At 49.4% G+C, this 22,936-nt stretch overlaps 1 protein-coding gene across 1 annotated transcript in view; it reads right to left on the minus strand.

Moving 5' to 3' along the window:
- Positions 1 to 22,936, minus strand: part of TLN2 (talin 2) — a 447,872-nt gene that overhangs the window by 34,473 nt on the left and 390,463 nt on the right. The window contains exons 46-52 of the mRNA XM_024735251.1: positions 18,564 to 18,710; positions 12,945 to 13,111; positions 11,812 to 11,995; positions 8,079 to 8,204; positions 7,761 to 7,877; positions 5,377 to 5,562; positions 1,037 to 1,144 (exon numbers count right to left, since the gene is read on the minus strand). Coding sequence (XP_024591019.1) covers positions 1,037 to 1,144; positions 5,377 to 5,562; positions 7,761 to 7,877; positions 8,079 to 8,204; positions 11,812 to 11,995; positions 12,945 to 13,111; positions 18,564 to 18,710 — 1,035 coding nt within the window. The remainder of the gene's footprint in view (positions 1 to 1,036; positions 1,145 to 5,376; positions 5,563 to 7,760; positions 7,878 to 8,078; positions 8,205 to 11,811; positions 11,996 to 12,944; positions 13,112 to 18,563; positions 18,711 to 22,936) is intronic.

The raw sequence follows: 22,936 nt of genomic DNA on the forward strand, positions 1-22,936 counted from the left end.
GACCACGGTTACCTGGGCGAAGAATAAAAGTAGTGTTCCCTTAAAAGACCAGAAATGCTTAACATCAGAAGGTAATTTCAGTTTAAGGAGAAGGCAGTGAAATACTAGAATGAGCTGAGCTGGAACTTGGTCTCAGGTCTGTCATTAGTAGCTGGGTGACCTCAACCAAGGGGCCAAACTTCTTTGGGTCTTGGATCATTCCCTTGCCCTGCTAGCCTCACGTGGTTGCACAAAAAGAGATAAATGTCAATGCAGAGCAAATGAAAGGCTTAATTATCTTTGAGGTACATGTGCTGTGTATCTGAAAGTGCCCTGTTGGATCGTCTTCTTTTAGGTTTAGAAAGGAGCAAGGGCAGTGAAGGGGGTGAGACATCATCAAGTCCCTTCTGGGGTGTCTCTGACTCCCGAACAAGCTCTCTCCCAGAACTCCCCAGTTTTAAACGTGGCTCCCGGGATTAGACAGGGACAGATGTACACCACATTAACCCAGCTCCACGTGGGCACGGCAGGCTCGAAGGTCATCAGACAAATGGAACTAGACATATTCTCAGTGTGGTCTAAGCCACTGGTTCGAGGACTGGGGGAAATCACGAGAGGCTAGTAGGTCTCCTGTAGCACTGGTGACGTTTCTAACATGGATGCTGGTCTGGCTCTTCTAGGAGCCTTCCTGGCCCTTGCAGGATAGACTGGGGTTTTTCCTGACCGGACCTCCTGATCTGTTTTTAGTGGTGGCTCTGTGTGTCCCACCTGCTTCGCCTCTCACTCTGCTTACCCACTGCTCTTCCATGCTAGTCTTCCCTCTTTGGTGCAATGAGACAGCCAGGCTCCTCTGGATTCGAACTGCACCTCCCTCCAGACTACACTTGTATCTTGTGTGCTGGGGCAGTGTGATATGAGAGGCTTTTCAGCTCAGTCCAGTCCCAGCCTTGCAAGTGGAGCCTGCACGAGGCTCTAAGAGGGGTTTTCCCAAGGAGAGGACGCTCTGCACTCGGATCAGCTCTTCCCCAGCCCTGGCCTGGCCCATGCCCCTCCTCACCACCAAGACGTGCTCCAGAAGGTCCAGGTAGCCGAGGGTGCACTCCGTCCCATACCGCAACGCTCTGGTGCGCACCTCCTCGCTGACGTCGGGGTGATAGGATGCTTGCTGGAGAGAGAAAGGAACGTCGACATCTTAAAACAGGAAGAGCCAGGTGGCAAGTGGACCAGGCAGCCAGGTGGGGGTCACTTGCCCAGCAGTGCTGTGTAGCCCAAGACCCAGAGGCAGGAGACCTGGAATCTGGAACTCCTCCTGTTTTACCTTCAGTGACCTCTCTGAGAAACCTTCCCTGCCTCCCTGGAGAGAGGAGGGGTTCTCCTCCACATTCTCCTGATACCTCCCACCTGTCTGCACTGCAGGTTCTCTGACAACACTTTGTGTCTTGCTTTTTCTAGTGCCTGGAGGGCAGACAAAAGCAAGTGAATCTGGCCCCTCTTTCCTTCCTTTCTCCTCATGCCCCCCCACCCCATCTTTTATTGAAAGGTAAGAAATTCCACGTGTGCTAAAAAGATTCATGATTGGGGCTTACAGAAGAGGCTTACAGCAGAGGGCTACAGCTTACCAGGATCAGCCTCTCTCTCTCCTGCAGCGTGAAGTATCCTGAAGAACCCTCTCTGTTCACAGGCTCATCACTCTGTGACCTGATCACCCTGCAATCACAGTGAGTCTCCTGACCAGGGCTCACTGGTTCCTGGGAACCTTCTGAGAGCGAGCTCCCCAGCACCTTCAGAGGCGCCACAAATAACCCATCTCGCATTATACACATTGAGATAAGCAGACCAGGACATATGGTTTACACAGCATCTGGTCCTTTTTTCTTGTACTTGGGACCTGCCGACTTGAGTCATGTGTGAGATATCATTTCAGATGGTACGCCCATTCACGGGGCTGCCAGATGAACTACAGAACGTCCAGTTACATTTGAATTTCGAATAAACAATGAAAACTTTTAGCATAAGTATGGGGCGGTCTGCTTTTTATTTGCTCAGTCTGGCAACCCTACCCATTTAGCCTTTCCTCCTTCTACAACCTCACTCTGGAAAGAACTCGAGGAGACTTACAAGAATACAAAAAATAGAAAGCTGCAAATAAATCACAAGTCAGGACAAATACAAATTACACGTTAGGATAAAAGGTCAAGGCAGAAGGGGAAGCGTGACCTGCCTCCATGCTCCCTCCAGTCAAATCCCTCTCCCCAGGACTGGGAGCTGTTGGGGGCAACACCTGGGAAATTTCCGCTTACCTGACCCTCCCAAACCACCCCAAGAGGGGTGGGGATAATTCAAGTGGCCAGTATCTGTCATTTATGAGCCTGGCTGTATTCATCTGAGGACTAGCAGGCCAGGCCTTTAACCCCTCCTGCGTTTTTTTAAAATTAATTAATTTTTTATTTTTATTTTTTTACATCCTTATTGGAGTATAATTGCTTTACAATGGTGTGTTAGTTTCTGCTTTATAACAAAGTGAATCAGTTATACATATACATATGTTCCCATATCTCTTCCCTCTTGCGTCTCCCTCCCTCCCACCCTCCCTATCCCACCCCTCTAGGTGGTCACAAAGCACCGAGCTGATCTCCCTGTGCTATGCGGCTGCTTCCCACACTACTGGGCATATACCCTGAGAAAACCATAATTCAAAAAGAGTCATGTACCAAAATGTTCATTGCAGCTCTAGTTACAATAGCCCGGAGATGGAAACAACCTAAGTGTCCATCATCGGATGAACGGATAAAGAAGATGTGGCACATATATACAATGGAATATTACTCAGCCATAAAAAAATGAAATTGAGGTATTTGTAATGAGGTGGATGGACCTAAAGTCTGTCACACAGAGTGAAGTAAGCCAGAAAGAAAAAGACAAATACCGTATACTAACACATATATATGGAATTTAAGAAAAAAAAATGTCATGAAGAACCTAGGGGTAAGACAGGAATAAAGACACAGACCTACTAGAGAATGGACTTGAGGATATGGGGAGGGGGAAGGGTAAGCTGTGACGGAGCGAGAGAGTGGCATGGACATATATACACTACCGTCCTGCGTTTTAATTAGCCTCGCCCCCGTGTCTCCAAGTGTGAGGACAGAGCCCACGTCTGGTTCGACGAGACACCACTGGGGGAAGACAAGGGCTATGATGCTCCTCCAGCAGGTAACGTGCAAGGCCCTCCTTGAGAGCTGTGCGGGAGCTGCTGTTCATGGCTGGTGGCTCTAACCTGGTAGAGCCCTTGGGGAAAGCAATCGAGCAATAATTAGAATGTCACACCATTTGACCTCCTAATTCAACTTCTGGGAGCCTGCCTAAGGATATCATCCAAGGCACAGGAAAAACAGATATACCCAAAGATGTTCACTGCAGTAAAGCTGATGATTAAAAAAAAACTGCAGACAATCTAAGTATCTGATAGTGGGGGAAAGAGTATATTCATTACCAGGGTATTTTTTGGTCAATAAAGAGTCAGTTATAATGACTGCTAGTAATGCAGAAACAGTCATGTAACATTAATTGTAATCAGAGATATAAAATTGTATCTGACATAGACGTATGGACATGAAAGGAAGACCAGAAAGAAACAGACACGAGAATAAACTTAGGGTATAGGGAAGTCTGCATCCCCACTGAAGCAATTAGCGTAATCCTGTCTCTGATGAGTCAGTATGGGACCTACTGCACCTCCGTTCCTGCCTTGCTCAGCCCCAAAGGTGGTGTTCAAATATGGCCACGTGGCCCTCTGCTTGGCACAGAGGGTTCCTTCTTGACCCACCAGTAGGCATCCCTGGCTTTCTATATGTTCTTATTGCATGCCCTTTCTGGCAAGCTCACATTAGGAGAATTCCTTTACCCTTCCCATCTAGGATTGAACGACAGAACATACACGCCAGCTCTTCCAAAACTATGAGGTGCCCTGCATATACACCATGATGGCCTTCAGGCCATATCTGGCTAGTAAATACTGTTCTTTTTTTTTTTTTTTTAAAAAGAGTTTTTTTGTTTGTTTTTGATGTGGACCATTTTTAAAGTCTTTATTGAATTTGTTACAATATTGCTTCTGTTTTTCATGTTTTGTTTTTTTGGCCCCAGTGGCATGTGGGATCTTAGCTCTCTGACCAGAGATTGAACCCGCACCCCCAGCACTGGAAGGCGAAGTCTTCGCCACTGGACCGCCAGGGACGTCCCTGGTAAATACTGTTCTGACGGAGGCCGTAACCCCTTCGGGGAATTATCGCTTCTGCCAGGGCAGATTCCACTGAGCGCATCAAAACTGTACTTGTGGCCTCAAGAGAGTCTAAACTCCCCGGCCCAGAGCACTCGGTCCTCAGGACAGTGGCCCAAAAGACCAGGAAATGTGGTGCTTTTCCCCACACCCAGCCCTTCAGCCTGGCTGCCTCCCCCTGCCTCTGCCCAGGGACCCCAGCCCACCCTACCCTTGCCAAGGAACCTGAGAGGCCATCGTCCGACCCCGCACCAGCTCTGCCCACAACTCACTGCACCACAAAGAAGGGCCCTGTTGCTGAGGACACCCAGCTGCAACAGCTGCTCTTCCCTTTCTGTGGTTCAGCCCCATCTGCCCACCATGGCAGAGGGGTCATCGGTCCATCATGGAGCAGAAGTCAGGGTCCCTGGGCCACAGCTGTCCCTAGAAGGATGAGGGGCTGGGGTGGAGGTGCTCAATGGGAGGCTCTTACGGCTCCCTGGCTTAACAGATCAAAAATAAAGTGAAGGTCATAAAGCTCAGGTCTCCCCAGCTCCTTCCATGAGCACTGGCTTAGGGCAGTGGCCCCCACTGTCTCGCCAAGGATCAGAGGAGCTGCTCTAAGACGTCTGGCACAGAGAGCAAAAAGGCAGATCCCTGACGTTCTGTCTGGTTCCTCTCACTCACTGCCTCACCCAATTATGGCAACACCCCTCTGGGGGCAGAATGGCTGCTGACCTATGGAAGCAGGAAAGGGTGCAGGCTGACAAGGGGTGTGGTTTTCCTTTGAAGGGCCTGGAACAAAATGTCACACGCCCGCTTCACTACTGCCAGAGCGGCCTCCACTACAGCCCCTGGAAGAAGGTGTCTGCCTATTCAGGAAGAACTGAGAGGTAAAGTGGGAGGGCCGGTCAGCAGGCCTACTCCATGCCCTCTCAGACACAAACCTGCCCGCAGAGTCACCTCCCGGGGGCTGATGGGCACACCTGCCTTCCCGCATAGCCTATTACACACACAGGTTAAGGTACCGAGCGGCTCCCTTCTACACGTGGCCAGTCCCTCCCCCTCTCCAAACTGAACCCAACAGCTCAACCGTGACCGAACACTACCCTACCCACCCCAAACAACGCCAAGGCCTTTACCTTGCAAGCCGTCAACATATCTGACACGGCCTTCCGGCTCAGGTTGGCGGTGGCAATCACGTCCTCCTGTCGACACGAGTTCCCAGCTGCCACGGCTTTGGCTGTTGCCATGGTGATGCCTTTGGTCATCCTGATGGATTCTTCAGGTGATGATGTCTTTTCAGGTACCTCTTTGGACTGGAATACCTGGAAGTTAGAAATCGAAGTGCTGAAAAAATCAAAAAGGGAAGGACAGAAATATGCCTCCCCTACCGGCTGCGGCTCAGTGTCTGAAAACCAAGCCAGCCACGGGAAGAAACCGTCAAGTGGCAGGAAATTAGAAAAGTGAATACAGTAATATCATTCTTGCTTTCAAGATTCCGGCGCGCATAAGCCTCACACACCTGCACTCGGCATTCATGGGGACAACGTGGGGAGGGAGAACGATCCACGGCATTGACTTGTTTGCCTTCGGAAACTGACACTCAACGTGTATTCGTTACCCCGCTCCACCGGGGTGGGGTACGGGAGGCACTGTGCGGCTTCCCAGTTCTCCTGGCCCATTCCTACTCCTGCTTCGGTAGTTCCCAGAAACTCCGCAGCCCAGATGCTGGTTCCAGGGCACGACTGACCTGGATGCATTGCTCTGGACTCAGTTCTCTCTCTTTAAAAGGGTGTGGGGCTGGGGGAAATGAAGCGTTCAGTTTCTTCTCTTCTTAGCCTTTCTTACCAATATAACTGCCTAATTGTATGGAGGCGTTCAGGTCGAGTGTGCCACGTTGACACTGTGAATTATTTAACCACACCCCCCCACCCACCCACCCACCCACACACACACACACACACACACACCTTTAGAGAAGCTGAAATAAATTAGCCATGGTAAGTGAATATCCCACTTTAAAGTTCCACCTGCCAGCCAAGCCAGCCGTTTCTGCTTCCAGCCCATCTGCCATGGTTCTACCATGAGTGATGGGTGCCCTGGCTGTCCCTGTACATGAGGAATCCCGAACCAGGTGGGGCTGCTCTGTCTTCTGCCCTAGGCAGCCACGTTTCAGCAGGGAAGTCTTCCTGGAAGCAGAAAGGAGGACCCAGCCAGCATCCCTGCCATGTGCCAACCACTGTTAAACATCACTACTCCCCTAAAAATGAACAGCTACCATCAGGCCGCCCAGGACCACCCCTGAATGCCGCAGTAGAATGAACGTGGACAGAGCTCTCCACACTAACGTGGGTCTTGGGACACATGCTCCTTTGGAAACCTCCTGTGTCCACGAAAATGCACAGTCTGGGTCAATTCTAAACCACATCGGTATACTTAGGTCGACCATGTGTCTGTAATTTCCCAAGAGAGCTCCAAATTTCAAATTGCTTCCGTTGCCACCATTAGGCCCACCCACACCTGTCAGAATGTGTGTCCAGACTTTTGGTAAGAAGCCCCCAGCCCATGCAAGCAGGTTAGCACCAGGCAGCAGCCTTAAGGCCTGTATTTTTTAGTTTCTTCTCCATGTGAGAACTAAGCACAACACCAAGGTCGGATTCATTAAAAACAGGACAAGAGAACCCGCGCCTCTACCAGCAAAACCCAACAGAATTGCTTGTCTCTACTGCTGCCCTTCAGTGGCTTGTGGCCCTCACAGGTGACCCTCTAAAGACGCCTCCTTCCAAAAGAGAAGCTGAATCAGACCTCCCATTAAAAAGAAATCTCAGTTTGAAACTGCTCATTTTCAGCATATTTCTATTTCTAGGGATAAGGATGATTCAATCCACCATTGTCTCAGGATCAAAAGAACAGGAGACAATCACAGTATATCACCAGGACACCCTCGCTCTACGACGGTGGAACAAGGTAAGAGCGAACATGGGGTCAGCATCTCTGAGATCAGACACCTCACACAGAAGGAAGCCTGACGTTAAAGGGAAGTGTCCCAGGTAAAGGCATCCAGGTTTTCCTAATAGCCAGCCTCAGACTCCCAAATCCGTACGTGTGCAGCAGCGTGAGCTGTTGCCAGTGGCAACGGGAATCGGCAGGGGCCACGTGGCTGCACAGTGTACACACCGTTTAAGCTCAAGGCGAGGGCAAGCGGCTACACTGAATTTTCCCTTTACCAGGACTCTTCTGTAGCACTTTCGTTTCACGCTGCAATTTTAGTGGGATTAAACCTGAATGGTCCCAAGCCATACATTAATTCATTTAATTACAATTACAAATTGATCCTAGCCAAACTCAGAAGTCAGTTTCACGTGGGGTCTCCAAGATACAAACGTACCAGCAGGCAGGCAAGTGGGCTTCCCTAGCTCAGGTGTTCCGGGTAAAACCTCTTTATGCTATAAGTCTCAGAGAAGCTGCACTGGGGTCAGCTGCTGAATGCGGAGCCTGAGGGAGGTGACCAGTGGCTCCTTACCGTGAGCTCCTGCTTCATGTACTCGATGGTGGCCTCAAGCGCCCGTGTGCCCCGGGTGGCCTCGTCCTCCACCGCCTTCACGGTCTTGAGGAGGGAGGTGACATTGGTCACCATCACCTGCATGGGAAGAGATGTCAAGAGAAAACAGGGAGTGCGCTGAGGTCCCATCCCTCCTTTTAGTTCCGGATCTAATGCCACGAGAACCAGCACCTCTATGTGAGAAAGGAGCTCAGATGCACATCCTCCAATAATCTCGAGCGTGCATCTCTCACTACAGCACCCCTGGCACGCTTGCCCCTAATTGGGGCTCCACTCTACCTTGGCAGCCCCCTTGAGCTGGTACATGGAGGGGTCATCGGCGGGCTTGCTGGCAGCTCCCTTGGTAGCACCAATGAGATCTGAGAGGGCCTTAGCCACGTCTTTGATGGCATTGATCAACACCACCTGAAAGACAGCATGGGCCCAGGTGAGCAGGCTGCCCCAAGAGCACAGTCCAAGAGCAGGGCTCTCCATCAGCAGCTCCCAAGCCTGCAGCACAGGAGAATCCCCAGGAGCCACCCTTGGAGACCCTGATGCGAGGCTGGGTGGAAAACCAGATTGCAGACTTGAAGAAGCTCCCTAAGGAAGTCAGATGCCGAGCCAGAAAGCAGGACCCCGCTAGATTTAGCATATTCAGAAACACCGCCTAGCTGGCGGCTCTGCTGACCAGCTGCCTATGAAAGGATGAGGGCAGCTGAGCAGACACCCCGAGACGCCATGCCACGCACCTGTGCCCAGAACTGGTCCCCAAAACCACTGAGAACAAAATGCAAGCCTCCTGCCCTGGCCTGCAAGGCCTCCGTGGCAGCCCACCTGCGTCCCCAGACTTGGTTCCTGGGATCCTGACTCACTCAGCATGTTATAGGCATGTGGGTCTGTCTTTCTTCCCTGTTGGAAATCCTCCCTCGTTCCAACCTCAGGGCCTCTGCTCTTGTTCCCCTCTCTGCCTGGAACCCGGCTTTTTTCACCCTTCAGGTCTCAGCTCAAATGTCATGTCCTCAGAGACCCTTCCTGACCACTCTAGCTATAAGCCCACCCCCACTGAAACTCCCTCAGCTTGCCCTGTTTTATTTATAGCACTTAGCAGTATGTGGAATTACTTTATTATTTATTCACTTATACACCATCTGTCTTCTTCCTCGACTTGGATGGAAGCTGTAGGAGGGCTGGCCTGGTCTTCTGTCTGTTGTGTTCTGCACTCAGGACAGGACCTAGAGTGTAGTGGGCACTCAGCAAGTACTCACGGAATGGGTGAACATACAGATGTGTACCCATGTAACACTGGATGGAACACAGTATCTTCACTCTTCTAACTGAACAGAGACCACAGGCCACTTCTTCTGTGTGTTAGACTTGGAATCTCAAGTACCAGGCATAGTTAGGAATTACATGATATTGGGTATTACATTTAAGTTTTCTGGGTCCAGCAGCTACAACAACAACTCCTACTTCTAAAACAACAACTTCCCTTCGTTGAGGGCAATGTTCCAGGTGCCGAGCCAAGCACAATGCACATTATCTTTTTTTTTTTTTTTTGCGGTACGCGGGCCTCTCACGGTTGTGGCCTCTCCCGTTGCGGAGCACAGGCTCCGGACGCGCAGGCTCAGCGGCCATGGCTCACGGGCCCAGCCGCTCCACGGCATGTGGGATCTTCCCGGACCGGGGCACGAACCCGTGTCCCCTGCATCGGCAGGCGGACTCTCAACCACTGCGCCACCAGGGAAGCCCCACATTATCTTATTTAACCCTCATCACTGCCATTTTGAGTGGGAACTACGTTGCTCGTGTCCACACTGGCAGAGGCTGGGAATGGCAAGGTTGGGATTCAGACTCTGGTCAGTGTGATCACAAGGGCCACGGTCTTCACCTCCACACTGTATTACGCTCTATGGCCCTGGCTCTTCATCTACAAATGGGGTGAGCAGTGCCAGCCCTATCCATTTACTGCACTGCTGGCAGGATCAACTGAATAATGGACGTGAAAACGTCTTAGAAACTCTAGCGTCCCAGAACCTGCAAGCACAGCCACGCTATGACTGCCCAGCCTCCCAACCCTCCCTGTCTCCATCCCGTGGCTTCTCACCCACAGGGTGCACTGGATCTCTGCCAATCTCTGAAACCACAGGGCAGGTCGGGCTGTGACGGGGCTCGTGAGGCGGGGCTAACAACGGGGACCACCACGGGGAGGCACAGCGGGCAGGTGTGCTGCCGACACCTGGCGTACACTGTCCCATCCCGGGTCACTGCACAGCGACCAGCGAGTGGGCACACTTTTCTGAGGGGACATGTCCCACGGGCGGTCTCAAAAGAAGTTGGGCCCTAGGACATCTGGACCATTTGGGAGTTCGAACCTCTAAGCAATTCGATACGTTTCTCTGTATCCAAAGATTTAAATCCTCCCAGCTGATTCATTCCAAGTCGAGCCGGACTAGGGGAAAGTGTGGGTTCCATCCCCACTGAGGCGTTTTCTAGCTTTTCCTTCCTCTGTGGGGGTAAGAACAATACCCAGGCAGACTTCTGTGAGTGTTTCGCATTCCGGAGGCAGCCAATCTGAGCTCTGATGTTATCAAAGAGAAAGCCAGCAGAAGGAGTAAAAAGCCAACAGACGGGATGTTTCCTTTACGGAGCTCCACTCCAGCGGAGGACATCAGGAAGGGAAGGGTCACAGCCGTGTGGGAGCAAAGCTGGTGGCCCTGTGCTCACCGGAAAGTAGCTGTCGTCAACCCTGGCGCTGGATGGTAGGAGGTTCTCTCTCCAGTGTTGTCCAAATGGGCCGAATAGGCTCGTTTACTGAGTATGGTTTAAGCAGTGAAAACTGAAGTGTTTACCACACTGCGGTTGAAATAGCAGAGGGATTTTTAAGTTTTGCACTCGGGAGTGGGGAGAATCCATCAATGACGGCCACGGTTGGCTGTTAGTTCAGCAAGAGCTGAACTGCTCTGTTGGGTATCTACGATGTGTGAGAGCAGTGCTTGGTGTGTAGGTTTCAAAGATCAATAAACCATGATTCCTGTCCTTGAGGAGCTGATGGTCTAGGCTGGGGAACCAAGGACCAGGTAGGTAATAGCAGCGAAGTGACTAAATCCAAAGCAGAGAGTCACAGAGCGTGGAGTCCTTCCCTGGCCCTCAGCTCCTCTCTCTCTCCTCCCCTTCAGAGCCAAACTTTTCAAGTGGGCGTCTATACACCCTGGCTTCCTTCCTTCACCCGCATCTGGCCACTGCTCACTCACAGCCCTGGCTGGGTGGCCACTGCCTTCCAAGGCCCTGGGCTTGGCTCTCAGACCTTTGTCTTTCTTGCTGCCTTGGCTGCATCTCTGGTGGGTTGCAGCACTCCTTCCTCTTCACATCAGGCCCCTGGCTTTCCTCCTACCAGCGGCTGCGGCTTCTCAGTCTCCTTAGGTATCTCTTTCTCCTGAAGATGGTCCTAAAGAGTGGATTCCTCAGCTCTGTCTTGATCCCTTCTCCTCTTCCTTCCACAGAAAGTGGATGCAGTCACTGTCTATCGGCCAATAACCCCTACATCCACATCCCCCAAACTGAGCAGGCTCAAGCCTACACACTTGTTCTACCTGAGTGTCTCTCTGGAACTTCCAACGCAACACGCTGCAAACCGAACTCACCTGCATCTCAGCCTGGGGCAGCCCTCCCTCCAGGGAGCCCCAGCTGGGTACATGAAGCCACCATCCATTCACTGATCTAGCCTGAAACGCGCAGTCCTCCCGGCCTCCCCCCTCTCCCTCATCTCCAAACGCTCACTGCGTCCAATCGTTTACCAAACCCGGCTGAGTCTTCTTTACAGACTCCTCTCAAATCTTCTGGCTTACCTCCATAGCCACGGCCACACCACAGTCCATGCCACTATCCTGCCTAGATAACTGCTTCCTACCAGTCCCCAAACCACAGACGCACCCATGCACATGTTGTCCACACCCAAAGTTCCTATTTTGCCTTTGCTTTCTTCTGAGGCCTGGCGCACAGTGTCTGTGGGACCACGAGGCCCACCCGTACCTACCTGGGTCTCGGGGTCGTCAGAGCCCAGGCTGGCGGCCCCCAGCTTGACCACCTCGGCGAGCTGGGTGATGGTGGCTGCCGAGGACTGGGCTGCCTGGGCCAGCTTGTCTGGAGTGGATGCAGCCCCCGAAACCAGCAATTTCGTGTCTTCCACCAAGGCCTTGGCGGTCTTCAGAATATTCTCCCTGAGAAAGGCGGGAGAGCGTGGGGAGGAGGAGAGACAAAGGGCAGAGCTTGGTCACTGGTAGTTAGGAGGAAAAGAAACCCCTCTAGGGGCTTTTGTTAAAGGGCGTTGAAGAAGAGAGGTGATGCGTTTCTCCTCCCTTAATAGGAGGCTCTCATCTTCCATGTAAGAGAATTAGGAGAGAGGAGAGGAAAGTCAGCCCAGAATTCACAGAGTCGATTAACGGTAAAGCTTCAATTAAAGATTCAGGCTCATCAGTTGGGCCCCCTCCCCCTGCCCTGTAGCTTCTTCCCTGTGGTTCCCACTATCCCTGAAAATACTTCATAGTTACAGAGACCTGTGAGGACACATGGGTCAGGGGACCTTGCCCTGGACATCACAGCCCAAGGGGCTGGGTTCTGGAAGGAGTGACAGGGCACTGGGACTCTCCTCCCCTGCCCAGTCCTGGGGCTGAAGAGAGAGGAAGAAAGGTGCTGGACATGTGGCGAGGATATGTGGGGTCTCCAGCAGCAAACGGAGACCGTGGTACCAGCCTCTGAAGCAGAGTCTCAAGAGTCTAAAGAGCCCGGGAGAGACAGCCGGCTCGGAGCTTCACTGTTCACTTAGGTAAGAGCTACATGCCTGCCTGGGCCACTACCAGTCCAACTAGGGATGGTGAAAAAATCAGGGGCACAGCTTTTTAGCTTAGGAAGCAAAAAGATCAAAAACCTATCCCCTGCTGGAGCAGACTGGATTTAGACTGTGAGAGGCAAAGCTGGAACACACTCTGTCTGCAGTTGAGAAAAGGCACTGATTTTGATTACGTGGGTCACTTCCCCCACTTGAGCATCCTGTTGAAATCAAAATGGATAACCACATTTCTGGCTCTTGGGCAGCATCTCCAAAGTCCATCAGGCCATAATGAACCTCTCCCCATCCAGGAGCCCACAGGACAGCCTTCACTCCCATACCTGTGGTCTGCAAAGGTCTCGTTGTTCTCTGCGTTCAGGGTCCCTGCAGTCGCAAACATGATGGTGGTGTCCAGGTCGGCGATGATCCCAGACACAGCAGTGGCAGCTGTGATACATGCCTGGGTCCCCTTGTTCCCAGCTTGGAGAGCTGATAGCACCAAGGACACCTATAGGCAGAGAGGAAATGTCAGGGGGTGTGGAAGACGGAGAAAATATAACCCATAGGTTTTCAGACTACAAAAAAAAGGCAACACTGCAAAGAATGCTCAAAAAATAGAAGAGGAGGAAACTCTTCCAAACTCATTTTATGAGGCCCAAATTACTCGGATACCAAAACCAGGCAAGGATACAACAAGAAAATAAAATTACAGGACAATATCCCTGATGAACACAGATGCAAAAATCCTCAACAAAGTATCAGCAAACCGAACTCAACAATACAGTAGAAATATCACACACCATGATCAAGTGGGACTTATTCCAGGGATGCAAGGATGGTTCAACATCCACATATCAGTCAATGTGATACACCACATTTACAAAATGAAGGGTAAAAATCATACAGTCATCTTAATAAATGCAGAAAAAGCACTTGACAAAATTCAACAGCTGTTTATGATAAAAACTCTCAACCGAGTGGGTATAGAGAGAACACACCTCAGTATAATGAAGTCCACATACAACAAGCCAATAGCTAACATCATATTCAAAGGTGAAAAGCTAAAAGTTTTAGACAAGAAATAAAAGTCATCCAAACTGGAAAGAAGTAAACCTGTCACAACCTGCAGATGACATGATATTATATGTAGAAAACCCTGATGACTCTATATAAAAAAAACAAAAACAATTTAGAATAAATGAATTCAGCAAACTTGCAGGATACAAAATCAATAAACAAAAATCTATTGTGTGTCTATACACTAACAACAAACAACAGAAAGAGAAATTAAGAAAACAATCCCATTTACAATCGCATCAAAAAGAACAGAATACTTAGGAATAAATTTAACCAAGGAGGTGAAAGACCTGTATATTGAAAACTACAAGACATCAAAGAAAGAAACTGAAAAAGGCACAAATAAATGAAAAGATATTCTGTGCTCATGGATTAGAAGAATATTGTTAAAATAGTAGTTTGGTAGTATAAAACACTACCAAAACCAGTATGCAATTCAATGCAATTCTGATCAAAATTAAAATGGGGGCTTCCCTGGTGGCGCAGTGGTTAAGAATCTGCCTGCCAGGGCTTCCCTGGTGGCGAATGTCACAACTATTGAGCCTGCGCTCTAGAGCCCACGAGCCACAACTACTGAGTCCACGTGCCATGACTACTGAAGCCCGCACGTCTAGAGCCCGTGCTCCACAAGGGAAGCCACCACAACAAGAAGCCTGCACACCGCAACAAAGAGTAGCCCCTGCCCACTGCAACTAAAGAAAGCCTGTGCGCAGCAATGAAGACCCAATGCAGCCAAAAAAAAAAAAAAAGTAACATGGCATTTTTCACAGAAAATGAACAAACAAGGCTAAAATTTGTATGGAACCATAAAAGATGCCAAAGCAATTTTGAGAAAGAAGAACAAAACTGGAGGCATAATGCTTTCTGATTTCAAACTATATCACAAAGCAATGGTAATTAAAACAGTACGGTAATGGCATTAAAAAAGACACGTAGATCAGTGGAATAGACAGTCCAGAAATAAACCCATTCATATCTGATCAATTAATTTATGACAAAGGAGCCAAGAATATACAATGGGGAAAGAACAGTCTGTTCAATAAATGGTGTTGAGAAAACTGGACAGCCACATGCAAAAGAATCAAACTGGACCATTATTGTACACTATACACAAAAATTAACTCAAAATGGATGAAATATAAGACCTGAATGTAAGACCTGAAACCCCTAGAAGAAAATATAGCTGGTCACTTCTTTGACATAGGTCTTGGGTCTTTGCAATGAATCTGACACCAAAAGCACAAGAAACAAAAGCAAAAATAAACAAGTGGGACTATATCAAACTAAAAAGTTTCTGCACAGGAAAGGAAACCACCAACAAAATGAAAAGGCAATCTACTGAATGGGAGAAAATATTGATATGTGCAAATCATATATCTGGTAAACATATAAGAACTCATACAACTCAATAGCAAAAAGAAAAAAAAATCTGATTTTAAAAATGGGAAGAATATCTCAATGGATATTTTTCCAAAAAAGATACACAGACGGCCAACAGGCACATGCAAATATGCTCCACATAGTTGTCAGGGAAATGCAAATCAAAACCACAATGAGATATCACCTTACATCTGTCAGAATGTTAATTATCAAGATGAAGTAACAAGTGTTGGCAAAGATGTAGAGGAAAGTGAACCCTTACACACCTTTGGTGGGAATAAAAATTGGTGCAGCCCTATATGAAAAACAGTATGGAGGTTCCTCAAAACATTAAACATAGAACTATCACGTGATCCCACAACTTTACTTTTGGGTATTGATTCAAAGAAAATGAAAACACTAACTCAAAAAGATATATGTGTCCCCATGTTCACTGTAGCACTATTTACAATAGCCAAGACAAGGAGAAAACCCAAGTGTCCATCGATGGATGAATGGATAAAGAAAATTTGGTACATATACACAATGGAATATTATTCAGCCATAAATAAGAACGAAATCTTGCCATTTTCCACAACATGAACGGACATCAAAGGCATTATGCTAACTGAAATAAGTCAGAGAAAGACAAATACTGCATGGCCTCTCTCTTATGTGGAATCTTAAAACAAAAACAAACACCAAGCTCATAGATAGAACAGACTGGTGCTTGCCAGAGGTGGGGGATGAGGGGTAGGAGAAATGGGTGAACTGTTTTCGTTTTAGTCTAAATAAATTGAATAAAAGTGAAAAGAAAACAAAAAAACAATCAAACTCATAGAAAAAGAGGTCAGATTTGTGGTTATGGCAGGGGGGTGGGGTAGGGTGGGGTGGTGGTGAGATTGAAGGAAGGTGGTCAAAAGGCACGAACTTCCAGTTTTAAGGAAGTCCTAGGGATGCAACGCACCACATGATCACTATAGTTAACACTGCTTTGTGATCCTCATGAAAGCTGTGAAAATCCTAAGAGTTCTTATCACAATGAAAAAATATATAGACATGTATACTTTTTGTATTGATATGAGATGAGGGATGTGAACTAAACTTATTGCAATCATTTCATGACATACGTGAGAAAGCATGACGCTGTGCAACCTAAACAGTGCTACATGTGAATTACACTTCAATGACACTGGAAAAAAAAAAGGCACAACAAAACAGAACAGTGAATTTTCTCTCCGGGAGTCAAGGCGGCTCAGGGGTTAGCAGCACAGTTTGGAGTCAACAGCCTGCCTGAATCAGAGCACTGCCATTTGCCGGCTACATGACTTGGGCAGGCTGTTTCACCTCTCCGAGTCCGTTTCCTCATCTGGAAAAGGGGGCTATTACTTCTTGCCGGTCACGGTTGATGGGAGGAGTAAGTGGTGGAAAAATACATGTAAATGACTAGGCAGGTAATAAGGGTTTACTAGAGGGTACATGCTACTCTACTTGATGTTTCTGAAATCACAGAGAGGGATAAGGGTTGGGCTTCCGTAAAAGGTGTGGCTGTTTCTGTCCTCCCTGATCAGGTTTTCTGTGGAACAGCCCTCTGCTAACACTTGTCACTCCTTCCCTCGGCTGCCTCTTGTCTAGGAGTTCTTCATAGTGGACCCCAGAGAGGACCCCCTCGTGTAAACTCTCCACCTACCACTCCCTTGCACCATCACCTGCCACCAGCAGGTTGGCTAAGGCGTTCACTCCAGTGCCTTCCATGCCAGAAACCCTCTGCTGGCACCTGTCACCCCTCCAAGTGCACCCTCATGTCCCTAAAGACACCTTCCTACAAGGCAAGCTGGACCCACCACACCCGTGGGGACAGCTGTCCCCCTGCTGTGGAGAGGAGCTGAGCTCCCTTCACAACTGGATCCCATCTCCCAGGCCTCCCCCCGCGTTCCTGCCACACAAGCCCCCTCCTTCCTTCCTCACCCACCCCCTCTCTTGCCCTTTTGGGTCTGCCCTCCTGGCTGGAGACAATCACACAGACACACCTCGACAGGTAAGAAAGACGGCAGGCGGAGATGGGAGGGCAGGAGATGAGCAGGGCAGAGGGATGTAGCAGGAAACTGCCCAAAAGGCTAGGTGCTCTGCCCAAGCCGATCCCCTGCCTCTGACCCCTCTTCCTGGTGTCCTGGGTCAGGGATCCTCTGCTGGAGAGGCAGTAAGACGGAGGCCAGCTCAGGAAGACCAGGCTGCTTGGCCACGCTCACTAGCACCACGCAGCTTGGACCCCCTCCTTTCCTCCCTCGTGTTCCTGTTCCAAGGTTTCCTATGGGGGAACTTGGCACGAGTAACTTCAACAACAAGGAAGGGCTTTCAAAGGAGGGAGAGGGCCTTCCTCGAGCTGAGAGATTTATTTCCTCATCCTGGGGAGGCCTGGACAGTCCTGTGGGCGGCGTAAGACTGATGTCCGGCTGTGGCGAGGGGCCTCGTACAGAGCAACCTCTGTCCAGGCAGTTTCCAGGGGACGGTCCCCCTCCCACCCCTCAAGTCCTGCTGCCAAGCTTCTCAATGGTGCAGAGCTGTCCTGCGACCCAAGTGAAGGAGAGGGAAACACCAGCAAAGCACGGATGCTGCCACCGGCACCTCAAACGGCCTGCACGGCAGCTGCCCTGAAAAATGACTCTGAGAAATAAGTCAAGCAAAACCATCAGCAAACTGCGGGAGAGTCAAGAAACTACTGGGAACGAAGGGATGTTCAGAACGGGGCGCTGTGAACCATGGAAAACTTCCAGGGAGAAGGGAGTGTTGGAGGACAGAGACAGGGAACAGCGCCTAGAATTTACTAAACGTTGAACAGTGCACCTGGCACTGTGCCAGGCTCTTTGACCCGTATAGCTGCATGTAATCCACACACCCCATAGGCCAGGTATTCTATTTCTTCATCCTCCCTTTACTGATGGGGAAGCTGAGGCTTGGCAGGGTGAAGTAGCTTAGCTGAGACCCTAGAGTCCGATGCACCACGCTATGTGATTCTCTCTACAGACAGCTGCCGACAGAGTTAGAAAACTTCCTGCCAGTTCCTGCTCTCCCACCACGGTGCCATGTGACTTCGAGGGTGCTAACCCTCCTCACTGCACTGTCTCATCTGGAAATAAAGAGGAGTTGTGGGTCCTTCTTACTCACCCCCAGCACCTGGGAGCCTCTCTGAGAAGGGAGCCTGGCGGCAAAAGTGTGCAAAGGGGTTGCAGGGAGTGGCTCCTGGCACTGGCTGTGACTTGGGACACCACCTGGCCAGTCTGTCCACAGGAGAGCCTTCCAAGTTGACCGCCAGGGCCCTGACCTCTGTGGGACTGTCCCTCTCACGTTCTCAGTTTCTCAGGACCACAGATCACCCCCAGCTGCCTGATGTGCCCCGGCCCTGGGGAGACCCTGGGTGGGAGGGAAGACGATCAGATCTGACCCAGCTGGCTGGTTTTTGGCTTAGTTTCCTGGTCTGTCCCTGGTCTCGGCGGGTCCCGCCTGCCCTGAGGGCTGCTCCTTACCTTCTCTGTGACCGCGCGGGCACACTCGATCAGCTCCCTTTTGGTGTAGCTGTCCGTGGGGCACACCTGGAGGGCCCCCGCCTTCTGCACCAGGAAGATGCAGCCGTGGCCCAGGTCCTGCACCCGAGTGCGAATCTGGAAGCCGATCTGTGGAGGCAGGCCCGGGGTGGGGAGGGGGAAGCATGATGGCCCTGCCATCGAGGTCTTCCCTACGTGGAAAATTTCTCTTACATCCTAGGGGAGCCTGGCTGGGAAAATTCCACTGCTATTAGGAGTCTGTGTTTGGTGAACTATGGAATTTGGTTGAATTTGCTTCCTGTTTTAGAGACTGTAAAATACCCGCAGTCCCCAGTAAGCAAGCTTAATAATATTTGTTACCTTTTCTGGAGCATTTCTCTACCTGTATCCTGAGCCACTAGGTAAGAATGTTAATTAGATGAACTCTGCGGGATTATTCATTCGACCAGTGTTTCATTATTCATTCAACCATTGCGCCCCTACCGTGTGTCAGGGCCTCTTCGAGGCAGGTAATGCATTTAATTTCATTGACTTCTCACAAAAGCCCTAGGGGGTAATTAGAAGTTCAGAATATGTAGCTTTAGTATAAAGCATATTTTAAAGTGTTCAGATTCTTGCAAAATTGCCAGGTTTACCAACCAGAACGCCCCCTTCCTCAGCTGTACCATAGAGTGAGAGTAACCATGCTGGGCCCAGGTTCCCTTTCTAGCAAGCCAGGTTGAGGTTTCCTTAAAAAGTTACATGTTTAGAGCTGCTGGCTTAGCAGGCATGCATTCTTTTAATGACCCCTGGGTTGTGTGATTATAAAAGGTACTTTGCCTAAAAGAAGCCAAATAAGTTCCACTATGGATAAGGTGCCAGGTATCTCTGTGGTGTAGTCAATTCCACCTCCACCGCCCAAAGCTTGCATTCTTCTGGCTTTGTTTCACATCAGTTTTCATTTTGGTCTGATCAATACAGCCCAGGTAAGCAACTAAACACGGAACAAAACACCTCTAAGCTAAGCGTTATTTTCAAGAATCCACAGTAGCTAGAAGCTGTGTGCTGATCCTTCCAGCGTCTCTCAAGAAGAGTTACTAAAAGAGCCCAGGTTTTGTGAATAAAACCTGGGAATTCACACACCTGGGAATTTGGGCCACCTGGATGCTATCTTCCAACCTCATCCCAAGAGTCAGAGTTTAAGGGAAGGCGATTCCAGGTGTGAGAGGGCTGCAAATGCTCACTCTATTATTGAAACACACACTGCTTTCAGGGAAAAAGGTTATACCCTTAACCCTTTAAGGCCCGAAGGATGTTTAAGTCCATTTGGTAAAACGTTCTCCTGACCCAGAAAGCTGAGTTTCTGCTCTTTGGGGTGTCTTCTATTCGTACATGAGCAGGTACTACAAAAGCTTCGCAATCAGGCAGGGCTTCTTGCAGACCATCTCCACATGGAGTACGACATGGGCATCATGCCAGGATCATGCAACCCGACAGCGCTGAAAACAGATCTGGACTAGCGCAGCATCAAGACCGCCACTGAGAACTAGAGAGGCTTGAATTCAGCCCACGCAGTGGCAAGGCCATTTAAGTATATCTCTTTGCTGGGCATGTTTACTGGTTTAAACACAAGGTGAAGCTGAAGCAGCGGGATGCCCCAGTGAAGTTTTAAACTCAACCAGGCTCTCAAGGCTTTTCAGACCCATACAGTGTAACCCTAAGTACTCAAGGGTCAGAGCTAATACAAAGGCAAGAGCTCTGCTGTCAAGGATGAGCACAGGCAGGTCTCTAAAGGATAAGATGCCAACGGGGAAGTCAAGGAAGGGGGAAATGGAGGAAGAAACATTCACATACTTTCAAATAAAAGAGACCTTATGAGTTCAGCCTCCCCATTTTACAGATGAAGAGACTGAGGCCCAGAGAAGTGATGTGATTAGCCCAAGATCACACAGCCAGTCCCTGGCAAAGCCAGAGGAGAATTCAAATCTTTCATCCCAAGCATGGTGCTCTATCCATTAGATCAGTGTTTTTTTTTTGAATTTTATTTTAGTTTTTTATACAGCAGGTTCTTATTAGTTATCTATTTTATACATACCAGTGTATATATGTCAATCCCAATCAGATCAGTGTTTTTCTGATTTGATTTTTTTCCACTTAGCAACAGAACCCTTTCCCACCCCCCAATAAAATCGCTCATGGAACCTCAACATATAAAATGGAAGTAATTTGTTATTACTATACTCTTCCTTTATGAGTTAAAATTTATATCCTTGACCCAAAAAGTCAACAATGAGGCTCGGTGATCCAAAGACAGGGTTATGAAGGCCAGTTACAGCCTCGGCCACCAGCTCATTTCTGCATTTTGCCTTGGCTGCACAGGGTGGAGAATCCCGTTCCTCGTATAAAGCAAAAGGGAAGAGCGTTCTCACAGTTCCTCGACCACAGGAGGCAAGGCAGATGCTCCACCAGCCTGAGGCCTGCACAGAACCACCCACCGGCCCAGGGTAAGGTACGGGTGGCCCCCAGTGGGTTACCATTTTGGCCTAGAATACGTTCAAGAGCCCATGCTGCTTTTCCTAACAGTTTTTATATAAATAATTACATTATGTTTGAAAAGGGAAACTTGAGTCGAACAGACGCAGAACTTCCAGAGCACCTCGCTGGGCCGGGGGTATGAAACCACTGTGCCAGAAAAGAACGGACCTGTGCCAGGTTCTGGAAGAGTATTCTCCCTGCACCCCTCCTGCCCCCTGCACAGAGCCGAGCCTGAGCTTTCTCTTTGCAGAACAGGGCACTAGGACAACCACAGGCCACCTAAATCACTCCCCAATCGCCCCGGTGGTGGGAGGGAGAAGGCACCCGCTCCTGAGCTGTCGCAAACCTGAAACCTATGGACAGATGTGATAAACAGTGGGAAGACAACCCCACTGCCCTCTCATGCTCCCTCAGCCCCTCAAAAGGCTCCGCTATAAAAAACACAGCCCAGCCTCCTGACGCTCAGCCTCCTTCTTGGAGATGACATCATGCATGTAGCAAGGGATCCTGTAAATGCAACCGTGGAGCTGGCATGGTGGTCATCAGGGATGAAATTCCAGTTAGGAAGCCCGAGGGAGACCAGCACCAGAAAGCAAAGGGATGAAAACAAACAAATGCAACAGTTGCAAAAGCTTTGGAGTTCTCAGTCAACCCAGGGCTTGGTCCTGGAGTCTCAGTCTGTGCCAGGTCACACAGTTACCTTGCACATGCCGGGAGAACCCCCTGAGGCTTAGCTACAACAAACCTCTGGCAGATGTTGGTTGCATGATCCCATACGGACACATGCAGGAGAGATACCGTATTATGAAGGAGTTTTGAAATCAGCTTCACTCGCTTATTTTCACAGGCTCAGAGGGCTGAATATAACAGGAAGGGATCGCAGGATGCCAGCCCCACCCCTGCTCTCAACCCATCACCCACCTGGGCAGCAGAAAGGACCACAGGCCTTGCTTCTAGCTCTGCCCTCTCCTGGCCACCAGACTCTGGGGTGAGCACACTAGCCTCAAGGGGACTTGGTTTCCTCACCTGCGACACAGAAACCTGCCCTGCCCACTTCCCAGGGCTGTGGACGACCAAATGGAAGGTACACGTGCAGAGTCTCAGCAAGTACAAAGTGACACATGAATGCTCACTATTGTGAAAAGCAGCATCTTGGTGCAGGGCAAAGAGCAAGGATTGTGATGCCCAACAAACCTGGGTTTGAATCCTGACTTTTCTACGTATCGACCTGTTACCTTTTTATTGACTTACTTGAAACGTTCACTTATTCCCAAAAGTTATTTAAAAGGGGGCTTCAACACTAACTGTTGTAGCTGTGTGGTCCTGGGCGATTTCACAGAGCTCCCTGAGTCTCCTCGGTTTGCTTATCTGTGAAACGGGGAAGGATGAATAACTCTCACCTCACACACTTGCAATTGCGGGGCATATGGGCCAGCGCCCAGCATAGTATCTGCGCCCCGTATCGACTGGATGAACAGCTCGTGTATTCCTACCCTTCTCCACCGGCACACGGGTTAGCTAGGGCACTTAAGTGAAGTACCCTAGAATCAACATACTCTACGTTACTGCAATTTCATAGAACATTTTGTACTGCTGGAGGAACATCCTAGAAGGGAATGCATTTTTAAGGCTGTTTCAGATAAGGGCTTTAAAAATGCTAAGCTTCTCAAAGCAACACTAAACTTCTCAGCAAACATGACCAACAACATACTCTACGTTACTGCAATTTCATAGAACATTTTGTACTGCTGGAGGAACATCCTAGAAGGGAATGCATTTTTAAGGCTGTTTCAGATAAGGGCTTTAAAAATGCTAAGCTTCTCAAAGCAACACTAAACTTC

This window comes from Neophocaena asiaeorientalis, unplaced genomic scaffold, assembly GCF_003031525.2.
Source record: "Neophocaena asiaeorientalis asiaeorientalis breed wild unplaced genomic scaffold, Neophocaena_asiaeorientalis_V1.1 scaffold264, whole genome shotgun sequence".
Lineage (NCBI taxonomy): Eukaryota > Metazoa > Chordata > Mammalia > Artiodactyla > Phocoenidae > Neophocaena > Neophocaena asiaeorientalis.